General features: G+C 42.2%; 1 protein-coding gene across 1 annotated transcript in view; it reads right to left on the reverse strand.

Annotated features, from left to right (window-relative positions):
* Nucleotides 1–7696: 7696 nt before the first annotated feature.
* Nucleotides 7697–24781, reverse strand: part of znf804a (zinc finger protein 804A) — a 245083-nt gene continuing 227998 nt past the window's right edge. Inside the window, exon 4 of the mRNA XM_055637836.1 lies at nucleotides 7697–16554. Coding sequence (XP_055493811.1) covers nucleotides 13089–16554 — 3466 coding nt within the window. The 3' untranslated portion in view covers nucleotides 7697–13088. The remainder of the gene's footprint in view (nucleotides 16555–24781) is intronic.

A 24781-nucleotide genomic window follows, 5' to 3' on the forward strand; every position in this document is an offset into this window, starting at 1 on the left:
GATTAATATAACCAATCTTTTTTTCTTTTCCCTTGCATATTTGCAATGGTACAGAATCATAATATCCAACACCAATTGGTTTCAATGGCCTTAACGTATTAGTGCAAGTTAAATTGCGACTGTTTTGTTTTGGAAGACTGATTCTCATTTTAATTAACTAGCTTATCCCTCATTCCATAACTCCACAAAGATATCCCAAGTCATCACTAACCCATGCAATTAATCCCCTTATACATTATCTATACCTTGGACCACTGAGCTCTTTTTCAGAACATCCTTCGAGTTTCAACATTTCCTTTTTTTTCTTTCCACAGCCCTGCACATACACAAACAACAAGATGAGAGAGTAAAAAACTGCAGATGCTGGAATCTTGAGCAAAGCACAGTGTTGGAAGAACTCAGCGGGTCAGGCAGCATCTTGGGAGAGAATGGACAGGTGATGTTTTGGGTTGGGGTCCTTCTAAAGACTGAAGAGTCACCTGTCCATTCCCTCCCCAAATGCTGTCTGATCCACTGAATAACTCATGTGCTTTATGTTTTGAATAACAGGTTGTTTGTTTTATATGGCAATGTCTGTTATGGGATAACTGAATCAAGGAATATGGGGAGAAAGCAGGAAAGGGGTACTGATTTAGGATGATCAGCCATGATCATATTTAATGGCGGTGCTGGCTCAAAGGGCTGAATGGCCTACTCCTGCACCTATTTTTTTATGTTTCTATGTTTCTATGTTTCCCTATGGAGTTATTAAGACAGTTTAGTCAAGAGTAAGATTTTAAGGATCATTATAAACAAAAACAGACAGTTTGCAGATGTTCAGAATTTGAGGCATATGCAGGTAAAGACAAACATAGTTATAGAGTCAAACAGTGTGGAAACAGGCCCTTTGGCCCAACTTGCCAATGCCAACCAATATGCCCCTTCAATACTAGCCTCACTGCCTGTGTTTGACCCATATCCCTTTGTCCTATCTATGTACCTATCTAAATGCTTCTTAAACGTATTTTGATAAATATCTCCTATCCATAGAATCATAGAGCATGGAAATGGGCCGCTTCAGCCCAACTTGCCCATGCCGGCCAAGATGCCCCATCCACACTAGTCCCCTCTGCCCACGTTTGGCTCATATCCTTCCAAACCATTCCCATCCGTGCACCTGTCCAATTGTCCTTTAACTGTTGTTATCATCCCTGCTTCAACCACCTCCTCTGGCAGCTCATTCCATACACTCACCACCATTTGTGTAAAAAAAGTTATCCTGCACGTTCCTGTTAAATCTTTCCCCATTAACATTAAACCTATGTCCTGTGGTTCTCAATTGCCCTACTCTGGTCATTAGTCAGTGGGGAGGAAAGCAAGGATGAATAAGAGGACAGAATTGGAACAAGGAGTTGTCCTCGCTGTATGTTGCTTCCTTGGTGTACAATGTGGCAGAATGGCTACAGAGCAAACAGTAAGTGATGAACAAACAGCCAGATACCTTGGTCTGGTCCATATTGGTACCAATGCCATAGGTAGGAAGAGAGATGAGGTCTTGCAGGCTGAGTATATCGAGAAGGGGCCAAGCAGCAAGCCTAAGAGCAAATTGCCCAGAGTAGATGAATCGAGGACCAGAGGACATAGGTTTAAGGTGAAGGGAAAAAAACTTAACATGAATCTGAGGGGCACCTTTTTCATAAAAAGGGTGGTGGTTGTATGGAACAAGATGCCAGAGGAGGTAGTTGAGGCAGGGACTATCCCAATGTTTAAGAAACAGTTAGGTATATGGAGATGTTTGGAGGGATATGGAGCAAATGCAGGCAGGTGGGACTAGAGTAGCTGGGACATGTTGGCCGGTGTGGGCGAGTTGGGCTGAAGGGCCTGTTTCCACACTGTATCACTCCATGACTCGATAACATCGGTCATGAAAACTATAATGTAAAATTAGAGGCAAAAAAGTAAAAATAGATCGACAAGACAGCTCACTATATTAAATCAGCATAAGGATTCCACTGGGGTCAGTGCAAATAAAAATGAATATCAACACAAGGAGGCAGCATGTTGACGCAGTGGTAGAGTTGCTGTCTTACAGCGCCGGAGACCCAGGTTCGATCCTGACTATAGGTGCCGTCTGTACGGAGTTTGTACATTCTTCCCGTGACTATGTTTTTTTTTCCCCAGGTGCTCTGGTTTCCTCCAACACTCCTAAGATGTACAGGTTTTTAAGCCAATTTGGCTTTGTTAAAATTTGTAAATTGTAATTGTCCCTAGTGTGCAGCATAGTGCTAGTGTACAGAGATCGCTGGTCGGCTTGGATTCGGTGGGCCGAAGGGCCTATTTCCACACTTTATCTTGAAATTAAACTAAACTAAACAAGAAACTGCAGACACTTTTTTACAAAAAAAGACACAAGTGTTGCAGTAACTCGGCTGGTCAGGCAGAATCTCTGTAGAACATGGATAGGTGATATTTTGAGTTGGGCCCTTTCTTCAGAATGAATAAGGGTCGTCACCTATCCATGTTCTCCAGAGATGCTGCCCGACCCACTGTTACTCCAGCATTTGTATCTTTTTTTGGAAATAAATATCGGAAAATCTTGGTGGATTCTGCATTAGTATGAAAGTGCAGAGGTTGGTAATAAGATTATTCAGCATATAATCACATGAGGATTGATATTCAAACGATAGCAGGAACTTGGTTCAAAAAGACAGGAAGGATATTAAATATTCCTGGACTCGAGTGATCAGGAAGGATAGGGAAGGAAGGAAAGGAGGAGAGACAGCCTCGATCATTAAGGAGAACAGTGCTTTAGAGAAAGGAGGTCGCAGAAGAATCAAAGATAGAAACTGGGTTAGAACAAAGGAACGCCACAGGGATCATTGCAACGCTGGTGTATTCCATAGGTCACCAAAAAGTGCAGCGACAGAGAGGAGCCAACATGCAAGGAAATGAAAGAGAAGTTAGGGAACGAGCTTTGCCAACTGCACAACATTGCGAGCACAGAAGACTGGAGGTAAAAATCATAGCGTCATAAGATTTAGGACAGCTATAGAAAAGGCAAACGAACAAACCAAAATGAAATTAATTAAAGGATGCACAGTGGTAGAGTTGCTGCCTTACAGCGCCAGAGTCCCAGTTCAATCCTCACTATGGGTGCTGTCTGTACAGTGTTTGTACCTTCTCCATGTTCCTGTGTGGGGTGGCATCTGTAAAAAAAAATTGTAAATTGTCCTGAGTGTGTAGGATAGTGCTAGAGTCCATGGATCGCTGGTCGGTGCGAACTCGGTGGGCCGAAGGGCCTGTTCCACCCTGTATCTCCAAACTAAAGTTAACTAAATTAAACTAATTAATTGCAGGAAGGCCAGTTTCAATGCGATGAGTTGAAATCAGAAATTAACAGGCGGAACATATCAGTGAATGGGAGGGCTCTGGGGAGTGGTGTAGAGCAGAGGGATCTCAGAGTGCAGACACATAGTTCCTTGAAAGTGGCATCACCACTATCAGTGGTAGATAGGGTGGTCAAGAAGGCTATCGACACATTTGCCTTCATCAGTTAGAGTATCAAGTATAGAGGTTGGGAGGTGTAGGAAGGAACTGCAGATGCTGGTTTACACTGAAGATAAACCCAAAATGCTCGAGTAACTCAGCAGGACAGGCAGCATCTGTGGATAGAAGGAATGTGTAACATTTCGGGTCGAGACCCATCTTCAGACGTTGTGAGGTTGTTTTACAGTTGTACAAGAAATTGGTGAGACCACATTTGGAGTATTGTGTTAAGTTTTGGTCACCCTGCTATAGGAAAGATGTTGTTAAGCTACAGAGGTTGCAGAGGAGATTTATGAGCATGTGGCCAAGACTCGAGAGCCTGGGCTAGCACTTTATTCCTTGGAGTACAGGATGCGGGGTGATCTAAGCGAGATGCATGAGATCATGAGGGGAATAGTTAGGGTAAATGCACAGAATCTTTTAGCCAGATTGGAAATCAAGAACCAGGTTCTTAAGGTTAGGAGGGAAAGATTTAATAGGAACCTGGGGGGCAACTTTTTTCCCCACAAAGGATGACAGGGATATGGAATGAGCTGCCAGAGGAGGTAGATGGTACTACCACAAGGTTTAAAGACATTTGGACAGGTACATGAATAGGATACGTTTAGAAGGATATGGGCCAAATGAAGGCAGGTGGGACTAGTGTAGATTGGGTATGTTGGTCGGTGTGGGCAAGTTGAGCCAAAGGGCCTTTTTCCATGGTATGACTATGACTCTATAATAGGGTGCTTTCAAGGTTCTGGTACGGGTGAGGCATTCTCGCACAGGGCAAAGACAGAACAAATAAACCCAGGGCATCCAGGTGATGAAGGAACTGCAGAAAAGGCAGATAAAGAAAATGGCTGCATATAACAAAGGTGGGGTTGGAAATAGCAATAGAGCTCGAGGAAGTGAAAATTAAAATCAGACAAGCAAAAAGAGGTTGGCTGCAAACTTAAATGGGAATCCAGACATATTTTATGAGCATATAAATAATAAAATTGAAATACAGTAAACCCTCATTGTAACGGATCATAGGTGGGGGAATGATGTCCATTATTGCCAATTGTTCGCTAGAACCGAGTAAAGTATTATCGTTGTATAAGTAGTAGAAACAAACAACTGCAGTTTCTGGTTAATACACAAAAGGACACAAAGTGCTGGAGTAACTCAGAAGCTCAGGCAGCATCACTGGAAAACATGGATAGGTGACTTTTCAGGTCAAGAGCCTCCTTCAGACTCTCGGTCCGGAACTGGGCCTGGAATCCAGGTGAGTTGACGGGCCTGGCCTGCTGGTGGCCAGGGGAGAAGCGTGGATCAGCGGCCCACGGGCAGCCAGAGTGCAGGTAAGGGTCAGTGGTAGCAGACGCGACCTGGAAGCCACCTTGGAAGCTGTGTGGACCGGCTGTAGCGGCAGGGGGTCCAGCCTGGCCAGGGGTGGCGTGGGAAGCCTGGGCTGTAAGTGGACGAGGAGGCGATGAGAGCCAGAGGTGGTGTGGGCTGCCATCAGTATTTCCACCCGCAATAACTGAAATCCGGTACAAAGATGTCTGTTAAAACGAGGGTTTACTGTATATGAAGATGTAGGTGCATAAGGGACAAAAATCATCACTTGCACATGGATGCTGAGGACAATGTTAAGGTCTTAAATGAATGCATTTCTCTCCACCAGGGGAGAAAAGAAGAGATAGATTAAACGCCGGATACAGAAAATAAAATTGATGTGGAAGTATTGCAAATGATGGCTGAATTTAACGCAGGAATGTCTCCAGGACTACAGGGAGTGGAAAGTTCATGAGGAAATGATGCATCATTAACCCAAATCCTTTTAGCTTCCCTGGTGTGCAGGGGTGGTGCCAGAGGACTAAAGAATGGCAAATGTTTTTTCAAAATGTTTTTCTAAATATGGAGTAAGGCCAAACATGCACCAGTTATATGCAACATTGGAGGCTCATTGGCCAACATATCCAGGTGGGGCTGGAGACATCGGTTGCAAGGAATGGGCTGGTAGGAGGGTGAACTGGGTTAATGCCTACAGTGCCTTCAAGGGCAGCTACAGCAGGCGCCCCCGGGACACAAAGACGGCCGGGAGAGCTGAGGGATGTTGGAACATGGGAACGGCTCCAGAACATCGAGTGCACGGGCTGACCGCACTTGGAATTGGACTTTGAATAACTGCATCAAAAATGGTGCTTGCATGTGTAATTATACAAAATAATTTTCACTGTGCGATTGCATATGTGTCAAATAAAGTACATTGAACCATTGAGTTTAACCTCAATAGTAGTAAATATACTTGAAACAGTTTAAAAAAAAATCCAGGATGAGATTAATAGTCATTCAGAGCAAAATGGATTAGTTATGGCAATCCTGCACGGATTTGTTGAGGGGAAATTCCGTTTAATCAATGTGATGGCAATGTTTGATCCAATATGATGAAAGGATACTGAAAGATGTTTGTTAATGAAGCATCAAATCCTCCTGTGCTTACCTCAGCCCCTTCAGTCCTGGTGATTTCCCTGCTTTAAATTCAGCCATCATTTTTAATCAGTTTTCAATTTTTAATCTATCTAGTGATGATGAGACTAATGCAATGTGGACTCTAGTAGGTAGTACTGCATAACATTTTTATAAGCAAAGTTGAAACATATGGCATATGAACATTGATAGCATAAATATGAAATTGGCAAAGTGACCTCGAATAGAAGGTTACAGTAAATGTCTGGGGTTTTTTTTGGACTGGAAGAAGGACAGTATTGGTGTTTGAAGAATTGATATGTAGGGCCGTTGCTTTAAAAAAAAAATCTATGCTCATGACCTGGGAGTGCAATCGACAATTTCTAAATTGGCAGATGACATAAATCTTGGAATTATTGTGAACTATAAAGAAGACATTGAGAAATTGCAGCAGAATATAAACAGGCTGGTGGGATGGGCTGCAACATGGCAGATGAAGTTTAATGCAGAGAAATGGGTTTGGATACATTTTGTAGGAAGAAAGGAGGGAGCCAATGTAGAATTTTAAAAATCTACTTTAAAGGGGGTTCACGGAGAGAGACATGGAGTACGTGTGGACAAATCACTAAAAGTGGTAGGGAATATTGTTAAGAAGGAGTGCATACTCTGAGCTTTATCAAAGCACGAGACCCATATTCAAACCTGACTACAGGTGCTGTCTGTAGGGTGTTTTAACGTTCTTCCTGTGACCACATGGGTTTTCTGCAGATGCTCCAGTTTCCTATAACATATAAGATTATTAAGGATTTGGACATGCTCGACGCAGGAAACATGTTCCCGATGTTGGGGGACTCCAGAACCAGGGGCCACAGTTTAAGAATAAGGGGTAAGCCATTTAGAACGGAGATGAGGAAAAACATTTTCACACAGAGGATTGTGAATCTGTGGAATTTTCTGCCTCAGAAGGCAATGGAGATCAATTCTCTGTATGCTTTCAAGAGAGAGTTGGATAGAGCTCGTAAAGATAGTGGATTCAGGGGATATGAGAAAATAGCAGGAATGGGGTACTGAGTGTGGATGATCAGCCATGGTCACAGTGAATGGTGGTGCTGGCTCGATGGGCCGAATGGCCTACTCCTGCACCTATTGTCTATTGTCCTCCCATATCCCAAAGCCATACAGGTTTGTAGGTGAATTGGCTTCTGTAAATTAGCCCTAGTGTGTAGGATGGAACTAGTGTATGGGTGATCGCTAGTTGGCATGAGCTTGATGGGCCGAAGGGGTGTTTCCACGCTCTATCTCTAAACTAAACTGAACTAATAGAATTTAACCGTGTAAAAGCTGGGAAGACATGCTGAAGTTGTATGAAATAATGGCACGGCTTCATTTGAAGTATTGTGTTCCGTTCCCGTTGCCCCTTTGTAGGAAGAATGTGAAACCATTAGAAAAGGTCCAGAAAATATTTAGGAGAATGATTCCAGGGAGAAGGGCTAGAGGTACAAGAATAGATTACAAAGTCTAAAGACTGATTTCTTGGGAAATGAGAAATCCCAGGGATTTTGGAAGGAAACAAAATTATCTGTATGGGAAGGAACTGCGGATGCTGGTTTAAACCAAAGTTAGACACAAAATGCTAGAGTAACTCAACGGGACAGGCAGCATCTCTGGAGAGAAGGAATGAGTGACATTTCAGGTCAAGACCCTTCTGGTGGGTGGCATTTCAGGTGGAGTCTGAAGAAGGGTCTCGACCCGAAACGTCACCCATTCCTTCTCTCCAGAGACGCTGCCTGACCCGCTGAGTTACTCCAGCTTTTTGTGTCCATTATCTGCATGGGCATGTTATTAGGAGACTGTTTGATAGATGGGGTATTGCTGATGATCTGAATCAGGAATAACTGTGTATTTCTCCCTATTGTTTGAAACCCTTGCAGATCAGATGTCAGATGATCACACAGGGATATTAAAAGCTAATGGACTGAACCTGAAGGTGTATCTGAACTCCAACATTAGCCAATTTCCTCAGGACAGAAAGGAGGAGGGTAGGTCAATGCGTAGTCGAGGAATTGAGCAAAAATAAACAATTCTGTTCAAATAATTAGAATTGATGACACTTTATATTTTCTTAACTTTTTATTTTCAAATTTACATTTTTTACATAGTACTACATAATCAAACAGTACTAATTATCAATCTGTTAGAGAAACTTGGTTTACATGAATCTTTACTTTTGTATCTGTTTTACATGATTGTTGATCACTACTTATGGCTGCAGAGATGCCAAAACCTAGGCAAATATAAGCATTGCTGCAACATAAAATGCTTATCAACCTTTTGGTGGAAAGATATTTTTTTTTCCAATAATTTGTTGCATTGGAGCCATTATTCAGAATAACTGAATAGTGGGGTGGAAGATTGCAACCTTCACGTGGTCCGCCCTGTTTTGACTAATGCAATCAACCCGGTGTGCACAGTCAAATAAGATCAAGTAGAACAAGTTGTCCTACAATTTTATGCTGTGCACGCCATACGCAAGAAGAAGACTGAATAGTAAGAGGTTTCACTTTTGTTACATTGTGAAAGACTTATCTTCATTCATGAAACAGTTTTGGGTTCCCCACCATGGTTTTGTCCAACATTGGGTACAACATGACTTAATCTGGGTGCAGTTGAATCCTTTTTCATGTAGCTTCAATTCAATTGGATCAGTTTAACTAGGTATCATGTTCGACACAAACATTGTGGGCTGAAGGGCTCGTTCCTGTACTGTACTGTTCGAAGTGAATCTTGAGATGCAAGACATTTTTTCAGCCATACACTGGGTGGGTTGATAAAGCTGTTTTGTATGAGAGTAACGTTAAGCAGAGTCAGAAAAAAATGTACAGATAATTACTTCCTATTATGTACACATGCTTTATCTCCAATTAATGTTCATTGTTTTTGGTTATTTATCAGACGAGCTTCAACAATAAAGGATCGTGCATGTTTGAATTCCTTCTTATTGTCTGGAACACTTTGAATATTAATTAGTTCAGATATTTCTGATATTTAGAACATCTTGGATAAAGGAGTGAGAAAATGGAAAATGATTGACTGGATAAGAAAGATTTGTATGGAGAGCAGGCGGAATATGTTAGCTCATGAATATTTAGAATGAATCACTCATTACCTTTACACCAAATGCTCAAATCATTACTGATGAGAAAATTTATGGTTTTAGTGAGACTATTATGGGGACATGTTTAATGCCTTTCATTATATTATATCAATAACCTTTCATTTATTTTCTTCTTGCAGTGATTGGCCACACTATGCACTAATAGCATAATCAGAATCTGATACTCAAGGTGGTAATCTCATTTTGGTCAGTTGTTGGAAATTACAGCCTTAGATTCAGAGGAGAATTAAGTTTAATATTTCCATCATTCCATGTATTTACTCTTCTGATTTTTATTCTTTTCAATTGATGTGTGAAAAGAGAGGAAGTCCATCCAATAACTTCGGCAAATATTTGTGTAAATTAACTGACAGGCTTCGTCCACAAGTGTAGTTTCCTTGATATGAGAAAGGATCAAAGTCTTTTCTCTTGCTTCTCTCTAGGCCCCAGCAAGGAGTGATATAAGGTCATATGTAATAGGAGCAGAAATAGGCCATTCGGCCCATCAAGTTTACTCCACCATTCAATCATGACTGATCTATCTGTCCCTCCTAATCCCATTCTCCTGCCTTCTCTCCTTAACCTTGACACCCGTACTAATCAAATCATAGTACGGAATCAAAGTGAATTGCATCATCAGCAATACTCCTCTTTCAAAGAGAACAGTCTCATAGTGAATCATAAAAAGAACATCACCCACAAATTGAAAACTCTTTTCCCAGTTATTCCCTAGCTGATAATTGAGCTACACTCAAACTCGGATGTTACATTTCTAAGCCGTAGACTTTTATTAGAACTTATAAACTGTCCACATCCAATCCTGCTGAAGTTCATTAACTTGCTTTCTCACCACTGGTGCTGAGTATTCCCAACATTGTCTGTTCTTGAAAGAGTTAGGATGACGTGTCAGTTCAGTGTGTCAATAAAAAATGCATTATTAAAAAGTGTGGTTGAAAAGACCCTTACAAAAGCATTTTAAAACCAGTCATAGTGAAAATATATTGGAATAGTTAGGCAATACCGAGTGCCAGCAGTTTACAATGTATAATGGGCAGAACAAGTGAGAAGCTTTGTGTTGCGAAATGATACATCCAATCATCATTATTAACTAAATAAATGACTGTGAACTATAAAATATTCCATTCTTTCAGGCTGTAAATACCAGATCACAATGATTTATCACATTCAAACAAAATCCCGTCATTCCTTTCTAAATCTTAGGTATGAACGTATTAATGAACTGCCTTATTTTGCACTTACGACTGTTCTTGCAGCAATTCATTAGCAGCCATAAGTCTACCTCTTCTTGGAGAATATCCTTATTCTGAACCAATACACAGCAGATTATGGTTAATCATAGCCAGAGCGATGTATGGCATAGAAATTAGAAACAAGGAACTACAGATGCTGATCTCCAAAAAAGAACACAAAGTGAAGAAGTAACTCAACGGGTCAGGCAGCATCTCAGGAGAACATGGGTAGGTGATGTTTCCAGTCGGGACCCGAAATGTCACTTATTTGTGTTCTCCAGAGATGCTGCCTCACCCATTGAGTTACACCAGCACTTTGTGTTCTTTTTTGATGTATGGTATATCTGCATATAGGGTTTTAAGGCGTTGGAAAGCCCAAGCAGTTGTTCTTACATTTTTCTTTGGTTCACCTGCAAATTAGTTGGACTGAATTAGATAGATGGAGACAGAATGCAATAATTGCATATCCTGTTTCATGTGTTGTTTTAAATTATCTCTCGGGTCACATGCAGTGAATTTAAATACACACGTTGGCATTGGCAGAGTCTGCAGATGTATTTAATTGTGCTTGATTGTTGATGATGAATCTTTAAAATTAGCAGAGGCTTAAAAAAAAGTTACTGCTGCAAAAATTATAACAGACAGCACTGAGATATTAAACAGGACTCAAGTCAAGTCTAGTTTGACATCATATGCACAAGTACGTTGAAGTACAGGTACAATGAAAATCTTGCTTGCAGCAGTATCACAGACACATAGACTTAAACAACACACAAACAATAAATTATGCATAAATGATAAAATGTACCCATAAAATAATGACATAACTAAATAGTTCCAGGGGACTGTGAGTTAATGGATTTTGTTTTCATACCTTAAAAATGGAGGAGTATTGTTATTATTCATCCTTTTATGCAGTAAATTGTGGCTCAGAATTCTCAGGTAGAGAGAGAATCATTGTCATACAGCTTGGAAACAGGCCATTCGGCCCAACTTGCCCACACCGAACAACATGTCCCATCTATACTAGTCCCACCTGCCTGCATTTGGCCCATATTCCTCTAAACCTATCCTCTCCATGTGTATGTCTAAATGTTTCTCAAACATTGCGATAGTGGTAGCTAAGGAGGAACTGTTATAATTGTTTGGAAAAAAAGTATAATACATCTGCATTGAGGATATCTGCAAACTTTTTGATTGCCAACAAATTTCCCAAACAAATTGTGGCAGCTGATGATGCTGAACATAATTCTCAGCAACCAGGATTTTGTCTGTCAGCGCCACTGAGTGTAACTCAAGCTGAAGCATTTTAGTGCTAAGTATCCTAGTTACAATTTATGACAACCCTGCTGGCTTAGGAAAACATACAGCCGCACTGATCACAGCACTGAAGATTATTCGCTTTCCATTAAACAGAAACTGCAAAACTCTTTTGGCTTCTGACCTCATTTATATGTAACAATGAACTTTGCTATATCCCTAATTACATCACTCACATCACGTGGCAGGATAATGGCCAGATCATTGCATACCTTTCACATTTCTGGCACAGAATACTCACTCGTTGTAGACGCTGGTCGCAATCGTAAACTGCACGTTTTCGATGCACAAGATTTATCTCCACTGTCAGTCATGCTATCACCTCAGAAACAATGTCCTCGTGTATGTGTGCTCATTAGAAAGTGGAATAGTGACAGCACAGGAAAAAGATATTCTGCTTCTTTACCATTGACAGTGTTGAGCCTCATAGGTCATAAATAAGGTGCATTGCAGTATTTTACAGTGTACCTCAGGAAAACAGCCTCTAACTACATAGTCAAAACAATTTTATTACATAGACATGCCTCGCATTAAGTTTACAGCGGGACTATTCAATTAGTAACTGTTAATAATGAATTGTTAATGGTCCAATACAGATGCCTCGATTCCACATTGAATAGGATGTCTAAAATTATTTCAATATTAATGGAGCAATACCTTTCCATAAGCACTTCAATAGAATTGTTCTACATTGTTCATCTGAAAATTTAGAATTTCTGGGAGATACTTGGCAAGTGCAATAATTTATCTTACTCAGCCTCAACCAAGTATTTTAAGGAATGACACAATACCAAGAATAACATGGTTTAAACAACATAAAGTTCAAATTATGTTCTGAATAAACATGGATTTAACTGTCAAAATTCCTATTATCATTGATTGCATAAATGCATGTGTGCGCATGTGGGACACGCCAATTTAAATTGCTCTATTGATCTAGGAATTATATGTAGCATTAGAAAATTCAGTGCAGTTGCAAGATGTGTGAATATACACAGCATTCACTTTATTTATTTAAAAAACACACAACAAATAGTCACGGGGAAGGAGCAGTAAATCCTTTCCTCAATCTTTGAAAACGTTTGTGTGTACGTTCAGAATAAATTTATGGATATTTATTTACATTACTGTGAACACTACCAGCAGCACATCAACATTAAATACTCTGTAGACTTCAAGTTTTATAGCAAGTTTTGCAGCAAAGAGGGAACATCCCAATACTAACAGTAAGATGCAAGAAAGAGATTAGTATGACATTACATACAAGGTATCATTTATATTTCCTCTACCACTTTGTAAAAAATATTGGAAACACAACCAAAAATTGGCAATGCCATTATTATTTACAGACTTGATGAAAACCCAGTCCTGGATTCCAGGCTACATTAATTTCATCCCGCAGTTTACGTGGGTGCTCCTGTTAGGTGCAGAAAATCTTGGGTGGCGAATGTGGAATTCAGGAAATGGTGGAGAGGAATAGCAGGTGTGTGGAGGGTGAGCAATGGGGGGAATAAGGCAGCGGCTGGCAACGGGTGCAGGGCAAAGTGGTCGGGTTGGAGAGCACAGGCGGGAATAATGTGAAGTTGCGGAGCTGCTAGAAACGTCGGGGGGCCACCTGGATAAAGGGCATGCGCTAATGAAATGTGTGTTAAGTGTGGCGGGAGAGGGTGAATATGTGGGAGGGACTGCAGGTGAGGCTGTATGAACGACCCTGTGGTCATGGAGGCAGTAGCTGGGTGGCGCTGGAGCACGGAGCGGTGGATGGTGGTAATCGATGCGGTGGTCACAGACTGCTGGCGAGGGACGGGAGGCTGCATGGGACCTACTGCAGTGGAGGAAGGTGCCTTCACTCTGCTGTCCAGCTTCTGTTGCTCAATGTGCTGCTGAGCTTGCATCTGCAGTTGCCTGTACTTCTCGATTTCTTCGGGCGCGAAGGATATTGTTTGAGAAAGCGGGGAGAAAGGTTTGGACAGTTGCTCCGACTTTTGGGGTCTGTTGCCAGTAAGTGACATAGCGTCCTTCTGCTGGGCATTGGAGTGTGGAATGTTTGAGCTACCTTGAAGCCACCTTCCCTCTGCACATCCCTTGGGTATAGCTTCATAACGGCAGAGAAAGACTTCGTTTAGGGATGCCTTGATATCTTTCACAGTATCCCCACACGGGTCAGCCTGCTTCTGAGTAATCCCATCTTTCTGCAACAGACCCTGATTATGTTCTTGTTCACTGTGAGGCGCCTCTGTGCTGTCCTCTAGGACAAATGAAAGCCTAGGAAGTAAAACATCCCCTGTTGGGTCTGTGCGATTAATCCACATTTCTGATAACCTGCTTTCTGTTTGTACATCGACTTCACGCATATCGCATGGTGTGATTTTGGACACCGGCCTGTCTAGGAGCTGATTGTTTGCCTTTGAATGGACATCTCCCACAGAGCATCCCATCGATGGTTTAACCATTGAGGTGTAACGTTCCTCTGTCATGGAAGGCGGGACACTTATCATATTTTTATCTTTCCCTGGATCATTTGGCGCCGAGACTCCCCACGTATTGTCTTGCAATGAAGGATAGCATGGGAGCAGCCCATCTGATGTTAAACAGCTTCCTCTTTCTGAGGCGTTGCTCTTTAAATTGTGCCTAGCTTGACATTGTTGCTTTTCTTGGCGAGATTCTTTTCTGTTTTTGTGGTTAAAGTCCACACTAGAACTGCCCACTTGGCTCCATCTCCTATGTGGCGAGTTAAGGCGTTGTTTGTGATCTTTATGTGGCGACAACGAATATCTATATCGACAGCGTTTGCGATAAATTATACCTGCCTCACCATTCAAGGATGCATAGCGCCGCTTCTTCGAATGGTTCTGGCAAGAATGTCTTTCATCGCTGAGTTGATCTGAATATTCCACATCTGAGAAAGAATTGTAGCCATTTCCAGCCCTTCTTTGCTTTCTTTTATGCAAACACGTGTCAGATGATGAGTCTCCTGCAGGATTTCTGGCCAGCGAACACGTCTTCTGCTGTCTGCAAACAGTTTTTGTCTCATTATCTATAGGAAAAGCATCAAATTCCGCATCACTACCTGCTCTTTTTCCTTCTGCTTCATTATTTGTATTGCATATTCTATGGATACATTTATTTTTCAAGGTATTTCTTTTTGGAGCATCACAATCAATATTTTTCCAGAATATATCTAGTTTCTCCGAGGTTTTATTGCTTTGATCAAATTTATCCTCAAAGTGGCCAGGGCTTCCTTCTGAGTTTTCTGTGCTCATCTTTCCGTGCCCATCTTTGCATTCATCACTGTCTATGACATGTTCTTCACCAGACAATTCAATTGGCCCTGAACTACTGGAACCTTCACCCACCTCACTTGTCTTTCTACTTCTGCACTCCCCTGATATTTTACTCCTTTTCATCTTTTTACACAGGTGAATCTGCTTGCCCTCTCCTCTCCAGTGTTTAAAACCTCCTGCAGTCCTATGCTTCCTTCGCTTATGTCTCAAGTGCCTGGAAGATCGTCTGTGCTTTTTAAATTTTTTAGGCTTGCAGTAAGATATAATTTCTCTAATGGACGCCTCTTGCTCAGTCCCATTGTGGCGATGCTTTAACCCAACCACTTGTTTGTTACAAACATCAAGATCGTTTTTTTGACCAGCATGGTACGTCTCGTTATTACAGATGATATCTTGTGCATTCAACCTAGAGATGTTTAGGTTCATATCGGAACAGCTATTGAGAAAATCCCCTTTAGCATTGACACAAGGTCTTCTTGGTTCCTTCTGTGAACTCAGGGTTGTCTCTAAATCATTTGCTTTGGACCTAATCTCTTCTGCACAGCCTTTAGATTTGGATGATCTAAAGTCAAAATAGAGGGGGTTGCAACAAAACGTTATGGAAGGTTGTGTGCTGGTAAAGTGTAACATCTCTGAAGGCCACTGAAGGACGGTTGATTCATCTTTGCTGATCACAGGGAAGAAAGGGGCATCTGGTCTTCTGCACAAGCATGGGTTATTTTGCATGCCTCTTGCAGTAATCTCTGCCACTTGTTTCTCAGAACAACCAATCTCAGGCAAACTGTTGAGGGTCTCCCCGGTGACATGAACCCTCTGGGTTAATTCATCAGATGGTGTGCTTCCTTCACTTTCCCGGAATGAATTTATCACTTGGCTGCTCACAGCTACATCTTCATTAGGACCGAAGTTCTCCATCATGGCATTTTCTGTGGCTTTAACTTCCTTCTGCAGTGTATCTTGTTTCATTGATGGCACAGACACCAACATGGGAAGCTTTGGCTTACTCCTGCATTGAACTTGAGATACACAAGATGAAAGATTAGTAGTCTCTCCTATACCATAGTCAAAACCCTTTATGGCCAATTCTTGCGGTACCTCTTTAAGCAAGGTCTCTACCACACTGTGGCCATTGTTTTGTTGCTGGTGTTTGTTGCTCGCTAAATCAACAGCGGTCTCAGCCACGGTGCCCGTTTGAATGTTGGAAGTTTTGCCGTTGATCTTGTGTTTGAGGATTGCATTCTTTTTACCGGCTCCTTCTTCGCTGTTCTCACAGAAAACCGCAGCCGATGATTCCAGCTTAACGGGGACCTTCTTGGGGAAAGAGAAGGAGAATCCCACCTTCTGTCCACGGATCTGTTTCCCCAGCTTGCAGAGTTCCACCTTCCGCACGTCAGCCATGCAGCTTGCCGGCGACTTGTTCGTTCCTCTGCCGGTTTCCAACGTGTTTCCAGCCATCCCGCATTCAGGGTCCGTCGCTTTACTGTCTGGTCCTTCAGTGACCAGGTTGGTACACGGATGATTTTTCCCCGGGGGATTCTTAACAGCAACGGTAGTAGACTTGAACATGGGACCACTCCCTGGGGCACTAGAGCACAACAAACAAGATGATACAAATATAATATCACTTTCAACCCAACTGACAGCAGAACATAAAATCAAAACAGAATATGTAAGCAGCCTCATTTCTTTCTGCAGGAAGTGCAGTGAAAGTAATAAGACTTCAAATTAACACATGGCGTACAATTTCCTTCTGTGTATTAGGTTCAACACATGTGTAAGAAGGAACCCACAGATGCTGCATCTGCAGAGTCCCATGAAGGGTTTTGACCCAAAACGTCACCTATTCCTTCTCTCCACAGATGCTGCCTGACCCGCTGAGTTACTCCAGCATTTTGTGTCTATCGTACATAGATTAATGTATTGCTCATGGGAGCTGTTTTGATTGAGTTGATTGAATGATACAGTATGGATTCAAGCTTTTCGGCCCATCGAGTCCATGACTACCATCGATCACCCGTTCACTGGAGTTCCATGTCATCCCACTTTTTGCATGCACTCTCTGCACTCTAGGGTAATTTGCAAAGCACAATTACCCTAGAAACCAGCAAGTCTTTGTGATGTGGGGAGAAACTGGAGCACCCAAGGGAAATCCACAGGGGCCACAAGAAGAAATGCAAACTCCACACGGACAGCACCCAAGGTCAGGATCGAACTGGGATTATCGTCAGAATGGTGAAGAAAGTGGTAATGCTCTACCTGTGGACCATGGTTGCCATGAATATAAAAACAAATCTCAAATTGGAAATAGATATAGAAACTTGATATTTTACAAATGGATTCACATACAGTGTTTGCACTAGTTCATCTGAGGAACTGTGCAGATATGAATGTAAGCATTGATTCCAGGTGGGATCAATACTAAGCGCACTTCTACATGTTATTGAATTGAATTCAGGTAAGAGCAAAGGGCTTTGACATCATTGTTCATGACGCACTGCTAGGCAGCATCAATACTAAAATAGAATGACAAGATATAAAACAGAGCATTTTTTCAACTCCCTAGTTATGTTGTAATTGAAATACTATGTACACTTTGTGGAGGACAAGTTTGAAGTTTTGGAAAAAAAATCTTGCATGCCTGTAGACAATTCCCAGTTTGGTGTGAAACATTCCCTTCATTTCAAAATCGATGTATTTTTAATAGATATAAAATAGTTATATTAAAGAGCGTGATTATTTCTCTCGAGTGAAGCTATTTCACCAAGATAGGTTCGGGGAAGACCTGATGCTGTGGATATAAGCAGCATAAAAATATTAGATTAGAAATGTGGGTAGTTTCTCTTATTCCAGAGGACAGTAAACCTATAGAGTGAAGATCCTCTCATATTATGAATACAGCCTAATTTAATCCTTCTACAGAATCCTGCATCAATTCATGGCAGAGATGCAAAGAACTGAAAATGGTAGAATCTTCAGTAAAACACACAGTGCTGGAGTAGTCAGCATGCTGCCTGATCCATTGAGTTACTTCAGCCCTTTGTCCAATATTAAGATGATAAGATCTTTATGATTATACCTTATAAAAGTTATGTGAAATACAAAACCCCATGTGCATGATCTATCTTGTCTCTTGACAACTATAAAAATAACAAAGATTTCTTGATAGCCATTTTCCTGTCTAGGTGTATTTTTCACCACTGTAAGATGATTACATGCTGATGTCAGATTGATGGTTTGAGGTGCAGCATCTAGAAGCTCCAGCTTTGATACCACTCCCACAATTTGACTGTGCTGATAATGTGTAGCAGCAGCAATCTAGAAAAGACAAGGGAAAAATAAATTGTCTTGTCATTATCCTGTTAAGCTTCTGGTGTGTGCTGGCTAATCCTCTCCCCAGCTTCAACTTCCCATAACGATGAAGAGGTGATGAGTGTATGTGGGAGTCCCTGAATTAATGAATGAATGATTGAATGAATGCATGAATGAATGTATGTTTGAATGAATGCAAGCTGTCTCCAGTATTTTAAAGAAACCCAGCATGTGGTATTTTGAGATACACCTGATCACAAACACCATGATACATGAACATCACCTGGAGAAGTGGGAGAGATAACTCACCCAGTCTGAGATCAGAAGGTACGGAGAATATAAACAGAAGCAAGAGTAGATCATTCAGACCGAATACCTGCTCCATTCGATAAGGGGGGTCACGTCCTCAAAAAGGCAGCCAGCATCATTAGAGACCCACACCACCCTGGCCACATATTCATTTCACTCCTTCCACCGGTGCCTGAAAACTGTAACGTCCAGGTTCAGGAACAGCTTCTGCCCGACAGCCATCAGGATTTTAAACACTACAACCACCAAATAAGCTCTGAACTACATAGACTTGAGGGCATTGATTTTGTCATTTTGCACTATTACTGTTAGTATGTTTATTTTTATGTGCATGTATGCATGTGTATGTATATATGTGTATGTATATATATATGTATATATATATATATATATATATATAAAATGTATTATATTGAGTACTATGTTTACATATTCTGTAGCGCCACTGCAAGTAAGAATTTCATTGTTCTGTCTGGGACATGTGACAATAAACACTCTTGACACTTGAGATCGTGATTTTCCCTCTCTGCCATTCTTCACGACCTTTGTCCCTCTTAATTCCCCAAACTAGATGATTTTTCTTTCAAAAATATTTTTCCCTTTAGGATCCCATTAGATGGAATGAGTGGGAATCAAAAGAAAATTGTTTTAGAGACAAACAGTCCAAACACTGATCGGATAAACAATAAACAATAGGTGCAGGAGTAGGCCATTCAGCCCTTCGAGCCAGCACCGCCATTCAATGTGATCATGGCTGATCATCCCCAATCATTTCCCCATTCCTGCCTTCCTCCAGTTCTGGTTCCAGTTCAGACCCGACCATGAATTTGGATCCCTAGAGTGACACAAATGTCTGGACTGATATGGAAAGATATATCTATTACAGTTTTAGATGTCCTTGACAGGTGTGATCCATGAACCATTCCGATCAATAGTCTGCAAATCGTGATATAGGGCCATAGTGATAGCAAATTTGGCCAAGATATAGCTTCATCATCTGTAGTAAATTAGGCTATTGTTCTTAAATTTTTCTTTTTTTGCATGCCAAAAAGAACAATTACTTTCTAAAATTCTACTAGCTCATGAAAATTATGCAGCTAGATTTGAGCACAACATAAAAATCAGAATCTGCGCCACGTTTTACAAGTTATAGCGAAAATAAATATGCTACTTTGTTATGCAATCTTCCAAGAAATATTAGTAGGCCCTCTAGTTTTGAATTAAAGTTAGTTCACATGGCAAATCCTTTGATAAATGAATCACCAACTGTTGCAGAGCTAGTTGCACAAACACAAAATTATTCTTGTAGAAAATTCTTGCAGTTGCTGGTTTACATAGAAGGATAACTGGTGTTGGAGTAACTCAGTGGATTAGGCAGCATCTCTGCCAAATATGGAAATGTGACGTTTCAGGTCAGGATGCTTCTTCAGACTGATAGTGGGGGGGGGCGGGGATGGGTGGGTAGAGAAAACTGAGAGAGGGAAGAGGTAGGACAACGTGTGGAAGGTAATAGATGAACACAGGCAAGAGGGGTTTTAGATAGGCAGATGGCTGGTAAAGGCAAGAGAGAAAAGCAGGAGGTGTGAAGGAGATGGCAGGATGAGTCATAAATTTGAAGCCAGAAGAATGAATGTAGGGCAGTCATGATGGGGCAGCGGTAGAGTTGCAGCACTGGAGACCCCGGTTCGATCCCGACTACGGGCGCTGTCTGTATGGAGTTTGTACGCACTCCTCGTGACCTGCGTGGGTTTTCTTCAAGATCTTCGGTTTCCTCCCACATTCCAAAGACATACAGTATGTAGGTTAATTGGCTTGGTTAATATGCTTGGTAAATGAAAAAAAAAACTGTTCAGTATAAAATTGTCCAACTTCCAGTATAGTTCCTGGTGGACTCTTCGGAAGGTACAAGGTACAAGGGGGGGGGAAGGGGAGGAGAGAAATTGTTGCGCCCAGCTGGGGCACAGTGGGGGGGGGGGGGGGGGGGGGGTGAGAAAGGAGGGTGTGCGAGGGAAAGGGAGGTGGGGCAGAACTTGGGGAATAAAGGAGAGATAGGTGATAGGTGGGGGTTATAGGTTATCTAAAATTGGGGTATTCAATGTTCATACCATTGGGTTATAACCTACCCAGCAGAATATGAGGTGATATAATTCCTGCCTTGTTAATTCTAATGCAGACTGCATTTGGGACTTGAAATGAAACCAACAATGAAGTAGCATACAAGGGAGAGTACTAACCTTGTCACTTACTACTTATTATGAACTGAAGGGGTTTTAGAAACTATTTTTATTGGAATGAGTGTAGATGGGACATGTTGGTAGTTGTGGGCAAGTTGTGCCGAAGGGCGTGATTCCACGCTGTTTGAGCTTGGGTAACATAGTAATCATCAGAGATCTATTGTACCTGCAGTACACGGATGAAAAAGTGTGCTTCCAGAGAACATCTAAAAACATCAATATTTAAACACCACTCTGCTTCCTGGCTCATTGGAAATGGCTTTTAATTTGTATTTTCTTCTATTTTTAAATGAAACATTTGTTTAACTGTTTTGCAGGGAAGTTAAATTGCTCACTCTCTCAAATTATGATTACGATAACGACTCACACAATCCATTTAAACTGTTTAAAAGACGCAGTGGGTTATATTGGCTAAACCTGAACGGAGGCACAGGCATAATTAATCAGCGCTGATTTGTCACTGAAACAAAGACAGCGTGCCATATTCGTGCTGTCTGCTCAAGACAAAGATTTCAGCAGGCTGCCCAGCAATTAACCATGCTGATAATTCGTCCGTCGCTTTGGCTGGGTACCTTCTATTGTGAGTGGGAAGCACCAGTAAAATCTTACAAAAAGACTAAAGACACCAAGTGGTGGAGTAACTTAACCAGTCAGGCAGCATCTGTGGAGTACATGGATCGGTTCTGAAGAAGGGGCCATACCCGAGACCTCGGCTAACCATGTTCTCCAGAGACATTGCCTGACCCGCTGAGTTAATCCAGCACTTTGTGTCTTTTCTTGCTTTCTGTCTATCATTAAAAATCTAAAATCAAGGAACTGCAGATTCCGGTTTACACCAAAAGACACATTGTGCTGGAGTAACTCAGCGAACAAGCTGCATCTCTGGAGAACACAGATAGGTGACTTATCCCAGTTGGGACTGTTCTTCGTTTGATTGTAAGGAGGAGGGGAAAGGAAGCTGGAAGATAGGAGAGGCAGGACATACTGTGGCAGGTAATGAGTGGACACAGGCGAGGGGGGTTTGATAGGCAAATTGTTGAAACAAAGGCAGACAATTAAAGCAGAGGGTGTGAGATAAACAGATCATGAGGTCATAAGGAATAGGAGTAGAATTAGGCCATTGGGCCCATCAGGTCTACTCTGCCATTCAATCATGGCTGATCTATCTTTCCCTCCTAACCCCATTCTCCTGCCTTCTCCCCATAACCTCTAATCAAGAATCCATCTATCTCTACCTTAAAAATACCACAGATTGCAGAGTTCCAAGTTGTGAAGCCAGAGGAATGAATGGAGGTGGAAGGGGAGGGGGAAGAGAGAAATGGGTGAAGGTCTAGATGGGGCATAGGGGGAGTGGGGATGTTAGAGATGACCTAAAATTGGATAAATCAATGTTCATACCGTAGAGTTGTAAGCTACCCTAGCAGAATATGATGTTCTGTTCCTTCAGTTTGCATGTGTCCTCACTCTGACAATGGAGGAGGCCCAGGACAGCCAGGTTAGTATAGGGATGGGACGGGGATTTAAAACCGTTAGCAACCGGGAGATCTAGTAGGCCTTGGCCAACTGAGTGCAAGTGTTAGACAAAACACTTTGGTATCTTGGTGAAATCTTGCCTGGGCAACTTAAATTCTGGTAGAACTTTTAAAGGACTGCTTTACCGTCACTGAGTTGTGCTGGTAAGCATCTTAGTAATGCAGCTGATCTGTGGGATGTTGAAGAGAACAGTGTCGATTCTGCTCTCCAAAGCTGTCTTGAGGTACCCTGGCTAGGAAGGTGGACAGTAGTTCTACTTCCGCACAATTCCACCACTGCTACAGGACAAGTTGGCTCACAGTCACCAGAAGCAGTGGGTATAGAAGCTCTGTCTTGCCCTGTCACATGAAGGGCTTGTCATCATTGGCTTGACGACAGATGGCGCAATGGGCTAAGTGTTCGGCTGGCGACCGGAAGGGAGCCGGTTCGAATCCCGCTTGGAGTGCATACTGTCGTTGTGTCCTTGGGGCAAGACACTTCACCCACCTTTGCCTGTGTGTAAATGTAATGTAATTATGTGAAGCACTTTGGGGTCAATGCAAGTTGACTGAAAATGTTCTATATAAATAAGATTTTTTTTTTTTTGTTTTTTGACTGTAATTGAGACTGTGTTGAGGAGAGAATGAAGATAATTCTACTCAAACTCAACAATCTTACTCACATCCGGGAAGGTACAGGAGCTTGAAAACGCTTGAAAACGCGCACCACCAGACTCAAAAACAGCTTTATACCCGCTGTTCCTGCAGGTTTCTGAACGGCCCTTTCATAAGCTAGGGCATCATTTGATTCGTCACAATCCCTTTGTGGATATTGGACTTTGTCTATGGAACTGACAATGTTACCATGTTGAAAACTATATTCTGCACTCAGTATTTAGTTTGGGAACATTATGGAAATAAGACCTTCAACCCACTGCGTCCACACTGACTTTTGATCACCCGTTCCCACTAGTTCCATGTTAGCCCACTTGCTCATCCACTCCCTGCATACTAGGGACAATTTACAAAGGCCAATTCGCCTACAGACCCACACGTCTCTAGAACGTGGGAGGAATCTGGAGCACACGATGGAAACCCATGCGGGCACAGGGTGAACATGCAAACTCCATACACACACACAACACCCGAGGTCAGGATCAAACCTGAGTCTCTGGCACTGTGAGGTAACAGCTCTACCAGCTGTGCTGTTGTGCTTCCCTTGCTCTTCCTCTATCTGTTGCACTTGAGTTTAACTTGATTATATTTCTGTAGCGTATTATCAGTTTGGATAGCATGCAAAATAAAGCCTTTCATTGTACCTCGGTACACATCACAATAATAAACCTAAACCTCTTCTCTCTCCCCTTCATCACACACACTACTGATCATACGCTAGCTGCAGGTTGTGCAAACGCTTCTTATTCAACACTGGGATGCTCACCTCATAGCTAATGGCAAGGACCGAGTTAGTGTGATATTGAGGTTGTGCATCCCCAACCATATTACCTCAGACCCACACTGCCATGTCTGGTGGGGAGGGTGAACTCCTCCGATGCAAGCATTGCAGTGGAATCGTTCCTTGAACATGGCCATGCTTGAGTGTTCCGTGGAACAGCACTCCATTTGTTGCATGCTGTTTGCCCACCCATCGTAGAAACATCCACACCACCAGCAAGAGTACCTCACCAAGGGGTAGTCTTGGGCTTGTTGTGGCAGCTGAAATAGAGATGGCATGGCAAATGCTGCAGAATGAAGGCATCATGACCACTGTCAGGACCACCAGACACCATATGTTTATTTTTGAGATACAGCCTGGAAACAGGCCTTCCGGCTCACCGAGTCCACAGCAACCATCCACCTGCTGTCAACATTAGTTCTATGTTATCCTATTGTCTACATATTTTTTACAGAGGCCAATTAACCTACAAACCCCCACGTCATTAGGATCTGGGAGGAAACCCGAGCACCCGGAGGAAACCCACGTGGTCACAGGGAGAACGTGCAAACTCCACACAGACAGCACCTGAGGTCAGGATTGCACCCAGGTTTCTGGCGCTGTAAAACAGCAGCTCTACCAACCGTGTCACTAAGCCGGCCATTTTGTGTATGTTTTCACTCCAGCTTGAATTGGAGGTGGTAGAATCTCTCTGTGTGGTGGTTTAGAACATAGAACAGTACAATGGAGACACAAGGAACTGTAGGTGCTGGAATCTTGAGCACCAAGTGTTGGAATAACTCAGTGGGCAGGCAGCATAGCTCGGTTCAGATATCTGAAGCAGTATCCAGACTGAAGAAGGGTGCCGAACTGGAAAATCACCTATTCATTTCCTCCACAGATGCTGCTTGACCCGCTGAGTTACTCCAGCACTTTGCCCATTAATAACCAGGGAGGCTAGATTGTAATAATGTATTGTCTTTCCGCTGACTGGTTAGCACACAACAAAATGTT

This window comes from Leucoraja erinacea, chromosome 7 (assembly GCF_028641065.1).
Source record: "Leucoraja erinacea ecotype New England chromosome 7, Leri_hhj_1, whole genome shotgun sequence".
NCBI lineage: Eukaryota > Metazoa > Chordata > Chondrichthyes > Rajiformes > Rajidae > Leucoraja > Leucoraja erinaceus.